Here is an 8,988-nt window from a genome sequence, read left to right as displayed (position 1 = left end):
GACACATTACAGGTATGTAATATTATTGCACTTTTATTTCTACCTTTAAACAGGCCACATTTAAATGTCTGGTTAATGTAAAAACAGGCAAGAAATAAGACAAGAGAAATTGTTTACCATATTTATCATCATTACAGATGTAAAGCAGAGCCATGTTAAAAATAACACCTACAATTGAAAACTACATGTATTAAATTACTAACATGTATTACATTCCTAACCTGCACAGCAGGAAACATTGGTCAATAAATGGACTGAATGTGATGAAACAAAATGGTCCTTCACTTTGACATGAATAATAAAGTGTAGCATGAGTTAGATTACTCTGTGGAAAAGGCACTTCAAATAGTTACTATTACAATCAAAGAGAGATACTGCGTGAGCAGGAACAACTTACTGTTATTTTCAAAATTACTCTATATAAATTATGTCAATGTTAATATTAGATTCTGTTGCAAAATATTGACTTTGGATTGCAAAGTCCAATTAAGTAAATTAAAGTATTATTAACAGTGTTCAAGGATTATATTACAACTTATTATATAGCACTAGTACATATTGGTTGCAGAAGCGGTCACCTCTCTGTTAGTTTGCCCCAGGGCAGTTACGGCTACATAAATATTTTTCCACCAGTGTGTTGAATAATTTAACTACTGTTTGGTGCTACCAAGTGTTTTGAGAGGTTTATAAAGTGCCATATAAATCCCTGATTACTGTTAGTAATGGTTCAAATCTAGTCCAATGCGTCGTCTCTGACCACAATCTCTGTCCCACTTTCTGTGTCTGGATGTTCTAACTGTGCCGTGAGGAAGGGGCTGAAAAAGAAGTCAAAACCAAACTGTAATGCGTTTTGTGCCGAGCGTCTCCAGTCGTGTTCAATCTTGTACTGTTTTCTGGTGGGCATCCGGGCATCTCCACAGGAAAGACAATGAATAGCTTTCAGTTCAAAGACAGGCCACTTGGAGCCTAAACGTCCCTCTAGGATGGTACTAAACTCCACCAGGCTGCCTGCATTCAGGTGCAAAAGCACATATTTGAACTCATTACTTGCCCTTAAAACAATATCTTTTGTCGAGTCTTCATCTTCTATTATTGTGCCATTTTTAGTCTTTCTCTCTTGAGGCATGCCCAACGTAACTTCAAATTTGTACCGGTCAAAGCGCTTGACGTGGCATTCGTTTTTTGCCAGTCTTTTAAGTCTACATAAAGTATTTTCTGGAGTTGGGGCATTTGCCGGTCGAGGCTTATCCGAAGCATCTTTCGGCCCATCGCATTTAGGGTAAGGCTCACCATAGAGACAACGCATCCAGTTTCCCACAACCACGGGAAGAAAGTTAATAACCGACTGAGGCCCGTTCTCAATATCCGTCACCCGCACGTATTTGAAGCGCCCGGCCCACGTGACGCGGTGTCCTTCAAGATGAGAGCAGAGGATTTGCGTCTGGGCCATGTTCGACTCCTTCCAAGCCAGAGGACCACAGAGATTGCTGTATTCAGGCCACGTGAGAGTTGAATTGTAAACCTTCATGCCGTCCGATCTGTAGACGTACATCCAACAGAACAGCACCACGGCACTGAGCCAAACCAGGATGAGTTTGACCACGCTGCTTCGGGACAACGAGCGAAAGACTTTGATGGGATTGAGGCTAAAACGTGTCCAGAGACGCAGCACGACGGGCACAAAACAGATGACAAGGGTGACCACCATCTTTGTCACCTCCAGGGCAAGAAACCACTGCCATAACTGGATAAAGAGCATTGCAGCGATACCCAACGTGAGGATAGGAAGGGAAAAGAGGAACAGCAGGTAGCCTATACAGGTACGGATAAGTCCAATTGCAGAGGCGTTGTTGAGGAAAACCAAGAACAACTCGCACCAGGTGAAACAAACCAAGTACGGCACCAGGCAAAGATAAGTACCTTTAAATCCTTTCACTTGTGCCATGCGGAAAAGAAGATAAATGAGATGTCCGTACAGGAGACAGGGCACTCCTATGTTTAACGCCAGAACTTCTCCGAGAGGTAAGGAAAAGAAAGTCATCCCCAAAGGCTTGAGGATCCAGAAGGAGCCGGGCAGCAGGCGAGTGAGAGCGCAGGCCCCGGAGAGGACCTCGGTGAAGAGGGCTTTCCGGGCGAAGATTTGAGCCGAGGCGTGGAGGCTGTGGAAGGCAGTGATGGTGAAGAAGAGGGCGACGGCGGCCATTTCTGAGCAGGGGATCCACGACTTATCAGCCACGGGGAAGGAAAAGACCACGAAGAGCACAGAGAGCAGGAAGTATCTAAAACATAAAGGACAGAATGAGAGGGGCAAGGTGATGCTGCTCATTTCAAAAAGAGATTTCAAATGCTTGTCTTGATGTGTATAAAAATCCAACTTATATAGCACATTTTATGAAGATGAAGTGCAGCGCATAATCTTATAAATTAATTGTAATATAAAAACAAACATTTAGCTCTAAAATCAGCTGAAATACATTTCAAACAAAGGGAACTAGTAAAATCCATCACTGCAATAAAATAAATAAAATAAATAAAATAAATAAAATAAATAAAATAAATAAAATAAATAAAATAAATAAAATAAATAAAATAAATAAAATAAAAACAGGACAAAAATGACTAAAATAAAAAAGACAAACAGTCGTGTGTATTAATTAGTCCATAGTGGTAAATTATATACTGACACATATTCGCAGTATAACAAATATTTTTAAATTAATGAGATCGAAATAAGTGTGCCTTCTTGATATGTTTTTGGTTACTATCAGGGAAGGAGTAATTTTGAGCTTTATATATGAAGTTTATTTAAATCTTAATCACAAAAAAGAAGAAGGTACATTTGCTTACAGGTATGGTTCCAAATGTGTCCATCCAAAGTTCGTCTCCGCCTGGTCCAAGTCGAGTCCAGGCTCAAAGTGTGCCAACAGATCGGTCAGTGCGCGGAAATTCTCCCAGGCTTTTGAATTCTGTAGAGAAACACGCATTACCCTTACTAAATGGCAACGGTTTTGAAGTCATTACTGAATTGGCACTAACCTGAAATACCCTCAGTGTGCAGATGACCATGGAAAAGAATGAAAGATAAAACACTAGCAAAGGAATACAAAATAAAAAGAACTCTATGGTTAGGTTGGAGATGATGAAAAAGAAGACGAGCGCGTTGACATGGTGAGTGGGGATCAGAGCGCTCAGCCACTGCATGCCGGCCCGGGACGCCCAGTCGATCAGGTGCTCCTTTATCTCCAGCAGAGCGTGCAGCGGGAACTTCAGCATCTGGGACACGTACAAGCACAGACCGATAAGAATCCACTCAACCACACACTGCTGAGGCTTGTTGTAGCCCGTGTGTAGGCCTTATTAACTGTGAGATTTCACTACCTTTTGAGGAAGAGGAAGCTCGTCTGGATTCTTCACATGAAAAACATTATCGTCGTCGTCGTTGTCGTCGTCTCCAGCCGCAGCCATGACCCGAGATGGTGCAACTCCCTGAGCGTACTTTTTGGTCAACTCAACGAAGTCGTCCAGGCCCACCTGGGAGGAGGCTGGGAAAAAAAAACAAATATATACATATACAGCATTAAGTACAGTTGAGTGTAATATTTTATTTGCATACGTTTGTTGTCAAGCTTTATTTCCATAGCACATTTTCATAAGAGGAGCAGTTGAACAAAGTGCTGATAGTTTCAATATTGTATTCATAAAAATACACCCCATTTTTTGTATTTTTTAATAGTTCATTTGTCAACTATACTTCTTTTAAATCACTCTGAAACCCATGCATACGGACAAGGTTGTTTCATAAAGCCGTAGACCTTCAGTTTAGTTGATTTATCGCTCGACGGTGTCATAATTTGTAAGGGATTTTAAAGGATTTATGGTCACAACAGCAGAAAGGAGAAAGCGTGGAGAGAGTCATCTTCAGATCTGAGAGTTTAAATTGCCTTTTTACAGATAAATACGCAGTTTACCAGTGGCTTTCTGCATAACTAATTGTAAATGAGCCATCTCCTGTAATGTCGTGGTCTTGTTTTTACACTTTGGGTACAGATACATGGTCAAATGATGGATTTACTTAATAGTTTGTAGTAATAGAAAGCTTTTGCCAGCGCCACGCCCCCTTTAGTCGACCACACTCCTACTTATTAACAACTAACAAGCTATTTCTATCTAAATGTCCATTCCTAGTTAGGTCATTACACAGAACACAATACAGTACACTTACTAATAATTTACTAATCAAGCAGGTCAGTTATGATTGTCCGTTTCCGTGTGCTTGATCTGTAATGAAGAACTTACACTCGCTGGTGACCATAGTCTCCAAAACTCTCCTCTGTTTCTTGGCAGAGCTGTTCAGCGGGCTCTGGGGCACTGGTTGACCTGTAGATGAACAGAAAGATCCATTCAGCTCATAATAAAGAGTAACATATGCTCCGTTTTCCAGTCTTCAGTCCTGAGTTCTCATACCTGGCTCAGTGTGGACGTGCTCCACATTTTCAAGCATCTCAGAAACAGACACTGACTTTTTTCTGTCTGGATTGAGCTTCCAGTACATTAAAAGAGCAGCTTTTCTTACTCCTCTTTCAAAACGTGACTCCGTACTCAGCTTCTTCACCTCTTCAAAGTTCTCCAAAGTGATACCTATGAAACGATCAAATAAAAAAACACATTTTTAACCACAAAATGTTCAAAATTTACAATATCAAATGCTAGTATTGGCACAGTGACCAAACAACTGATACTTAATTGGCTTTCACTCACAAATAAGCTTTATGAAATCAAACTTTCTGAATGACGTCGCACCTTTTTTTCCTAGTTGTGGCCGTGGTGCGACTTATACTTAAATACTTGTACTCCGGAGCGACTTATATGTGATATTATGTCATTTTTACACTTGCAACCGCATTTCATACTCCAGTGCGACTTATATATGTTTTTTCTTCTCTATTATGCATTTTTAGCTGGTGCAACTGATACTTCGGTGCGACTTATAGTTCGCAAAATACAGTAACATGACTTTTTTGGAGCATCGACTGAACTTCAACGACTCCTTTTTGCTGCCAACAATTTTCTTGATTATTCATTTTTAGCTCTTACGACTTAGACTTGACGAAAAACTGTATGGCTGGGACATTTTACCTTTCCTCGCAGCCAAACATTGCTGTAAGAGTTTGACAGCATCCTTGCGTCCCTGTTTGGCCGCCTGAATCAGCCAAGTCACTGCCGTACAGTTATTGAGCTCCTCGTCTCGCTCCTCTCCCAGCGCCAGGAAGTATCGGCCCATCTGGACACAAACACAGAACACAATTAGCATTCAGGACACGTGTTTCTATGGCTGGAGTGACTTATAAGCTCCCAAGAATAGCCCACCATATGCTGCATTATGTAAAAAATCATACTAACCTTCATCTGGGCTTTGGCTTCTCCTGACTTTGCTCTCTCCTCTAAAACCTCGAAACTAAATTCCTCTTCTTGCTCTTCTGAAAGGAAATGAAACAAAGAGGTTATACAGTATGCACATAAATAACTGTTGCATGCATCGCACTGACACTTGTGGTTAGTAAACCGCTAAAAAGGTTTGTTTATGCATCTTTCACAGGGTTTTGTGACTTGAAGATCTGAGCATGACCGGTTGCTTTAACCTGCTCTTCTGCTTACATTCAAGTACGAGAAAGGAGTAATGAGCAGAGCTAACAATTCAAATATAAAAGGTGCGATATGTACTTTCCTGGTGGAGGAGGTTTCAAGAAAGTGCGATAAGTCAAAACCGTAAAGTAAATCTCTCTCTTTGAAGACTAGTGGGTGGCATTTCTAGGCCAAGTTGCAGGTCTAATCTGAGGTAAAGCCAGGCTGCCCACAGAAACGTTTTTTAGTATTAATTCAAGGTAAAGTATAATGCCACACTTTGAAGGATTCCAGGCAGGCACGGGTCTACATGGGTGCAAACGGGTGCATTACAACCTCATTTAAAAGTGTTTGCACCCTCATTTCAGCTGCGTTAAGTAATGACACTCTTTGCACCCCTTTGACACTCAGCTGCGCCCTCAGAGAGTTCTGTCTAGGGCCTGATTACGGGAATAGCAATAACATCTCCATAGGGACAGAAGTGCACACCAGAAAAGCACATTTAGAGTGTACATTGTGTGTTTAAAAGGAAACTCAGCTCAACAATTAACACATCATTTCCAGTGTCGTGTGCAGACAGATCCTTTTCAGTTTTGGTGGTAAAACAAAATGCACTTTATGGTAAATATATGTCAACGTTGCAATTTTCACACCACAATAATAGCTCATTGCTTCAAAAGACATTGTCCAAATGAAGATAGAACACGTTAACCCGTGTATAACAGTATAAATAGCCTGACTGACCCAGCAGTGGTGTATAGACTCTGTGTGTTATGTTATGCACTGATTCAGAATGTGCACAAACACGTGGGATTGAACTAAATAAGCTGACTCGGCACGATAAGGGCGAGACAGGTTTTCTCTGTAGGTCAGCGAAACGGGAGGGGCTATTTTACATGACGTTTGAATGTGCTATTACCTTAGAAGGAAAGAAAAAACCTAGGCGCGGGAGTCTAGCCGGACACATAAGAATAATAGGAAATAAAGGATAAGTTTGATGATAAGAGCATGTTTACCTGGCTCTGGGGTTTGAGGAGTTTGTGGTGGCGTGTTCGCTCCGGAGAGAGGACTTCCAGGAGAGGCCGCGTTGAGCTGCGACCTGCCCCCAATAGAGGCGCTCCTGATGGGCTGACGGAGAGGGGAGTCAGGCGGGCTGCAGAGGGAGGACGAGCGGGAAAGCAGCCCTGGAGATAACCGCGGCGAGGCAGCGGAGGTCATGGGGGTCGCCGGGGGAGTTGGCATGTTGACTTGAGGCTTGGTCCGATTTGAGGTAGCAGTTGTTGAAGTGGACAGTGAAACGCCTGATCGGAGAGAAGGCCCACTCGGGACTCCAGTTAGTGACGGGTCCATGACTAAAACAAAATTATTTAGTTAAACATATTCAGCGGTGGAAGATGTACTAAATGTTCTTACTTAAGTATAGATCATGAAAATGTACTAAAGTAAACAAGTAAACATATTCAACATATTTTGGACGCAAATGTAGTGATCTTGATACTGAATTTGAATTAAATATATCTATTAATATTTTAAGTAGATTTGATGTATATATTTTTGTTTAAAGCCGGTGCTTGAACTCAAAACCTTCTGGCAAGACGTCCCTATAAACAGACTAAAAAAAAATAACCCCTCAGCCAAGGGCTGTGCTCAATGTATCGATACTGTGATATATCGTGATGGACTTCTAGGCAATACCTGTATCGATACACAGATGTGTATCGTGATACGCTTAAACAACATGAAGTCATTAAAAATTTTCGAGACCTACACTTCTAAACCTCCAGACTGCTGAATCTGAGGAGCTGAAAATGTGACTTAATCATAGGACAGTTGTCGTCTGATCCTGAGGACAGTGTGAACATGAGATTCTAATGCATTTCGTTATTCTACTTAATCAAAACGTGTTTCGTATCAAGTTCGATGTGTATCGGGATTCATATCGTATCAAGTTCTGTGTATCGGGATACGTGTTGTATGGTGAGGTACTAGGCAATACCCAGCCCTACCTCAGCCCTTAAAGACAGTTTCAATTAAACCAATAATTTAAATACGTTTTACTTTTAAACCCAGTTCAAAAGTGTAGTGGAATAGAAAGCACAAATACCTGCTCGCAAATGTAGTGAAGTAAAAGTATCCACTGTAAAATGTACTAAAGCAAAGTACATAACACCTTTGAATACATTTGTTTCCTGCTGTGTGAAGCACATTGAATTGCCATGTGTATGAAATGTTCTCTACAAATAAACTTACCTTGCCAAAAAGACCTGTAAAAAGTACAGTACTTTAACTTTTGTACTTCGTTACTTTCCACCACTGAACATATTCTCACCGAGATTAAGAAGTATTCCAAGTAACTGGTTGCCTTAAACTGCTAAACTAAAGCAGATGTTATGAAACTATAACAAATGGTGATTATTTGCACCTTTTTACTTTAAACATATGGTTGCATGATACGTTGCGTGTTTGAGTCAAGGGAGCAATGGAAAGGTCTAGCTATATCCAGGCAATGACATCCTTCAAATGTCCTGAATGGGACAAGCGTGTGTCCAGTTGCACAAAGGGAAACCCCCGTTTAGGACATCACAAGAACAGATTTATACAGGACACTGAGGACAAACGTGATCATTTTAGTCACCCAAACTCTAAAACCACATGATCGTGACAAGAAACGTGGCATACATGTTACTTTACTGCTTCAAAACAACAACAATGAACATTTGAACATTTAGATCTCAGGCCTACTCAACGTGTAGCACTGACCTTAGAAGACAAACGTGCCTTTGTCTCGATCGATGGCGACACACTTCAAGTAATGATCTAATTTATACCGTCTCGAATCATTTTATGCTTTCGTTTTTGCTGCTGTGTTTGCTTTGGTGGTGGTCAAACTCCAACTAGACAATACACGGGACACGACGGTCAGCTGCTTCCCTGAAGGCACACGCCCACACTGCAGTCTACGCTCTGATTGGATGACGTGAGGGCCACGACCACATGGCAATCTGACGTTCTGATTGGATGACGTGAGGTCCACGACCACATGGCAATCTGACGCTCTGATTGGCTCACTGGCCAGACATTAGTAATCACTTTTCAAACTAACGTAATTTAAAATTATTTCTTTCACGCAGACCATCCGTGTATGTGTGAGGTTATGACGCACACAAACACCTTTCATGCTCTGCCCAAATAGTTTGATGATTATTTTGTACAAAGCGAGCGGGGAAGTTTGTAACTCATCTATTGATTATAATTCCTGCAAAGCACATGTAATTTCAAACTCGTGCCACACGAGGGCAAACTTGCACATTTCTAACTTTGACTTGTCTGTATGACTTGAACCAGTATTTTAAATTAGTTTCCATT

The 8,988-nt window shown here is 41.2% G+C and overlaps 1 protein-coding gene across 2 annotated transcripts; it reads right to left on the bottom strand.

Moving 5' to 3' along the window:
- Positions 1-107: 107 nt before the first annotated feature.
- Positions 108-8,567, bottom strand: wfs1b (Wolfram syndrome 1b (wolframin)). 2 transcript variants are annotated; one of them, XM_072439717.1, is made up of 10 exons: positions 8,383-8,567; positions 6,639-6,974; positions 5,401-5,477; positions 5,137-5,281; positions 4,465-4,638; positions 4,297-4,377; positions 3,379-3,542; positions 3,037-3,273; positions 2,848-2,966; positions 108-2,279 (listed from the first exon to the last, which is right to left on the bottom strand). In XM_072439717.1, exons 2-10 carry the CDS (start codon positions 6,970-6,972, stop codon positions 734-736), a joined length of 2,877 nt encoding a protein of 958 aa, XP_072295818.1. In that variant the 5' UTR covers positions 6,973-6,974; positions 8,383-8,567; the 3' UTR covers positions 108-733. The 2 variants fall into 2 exon arrangements, with proteins under 2 accessions (XP_072295818.1, XP_072295819.1); XM_072439718.1 differs by having other exon boundaries at positions 5,401-5,474.
- Between the last annotated feature and the right edge of the window lie 421 nt (positions 8,568-8,988).

Source organism: Eucyclogobius newberryi, unplaced genomic scaffold, assembly GCF_026437365.1.
Source record: "Eucyclogobius newberryi isolate DKJ021-1_F unplaced genomic scaffold, fEucNew1.0.hap1 SCAF_11, whole genome shotgun sequence".
In the NCBI taxonomy this organism is placed as follows: Eukaryota; Metazoa; Chordata; class Actinopteri; order Gobiiformes; family Gobiidae; genus Eucyclogobius; species Eucyclogobius newberryi.
This window is presented reverse-complemented; position numbering and strand designations above follow the sequence as displayed.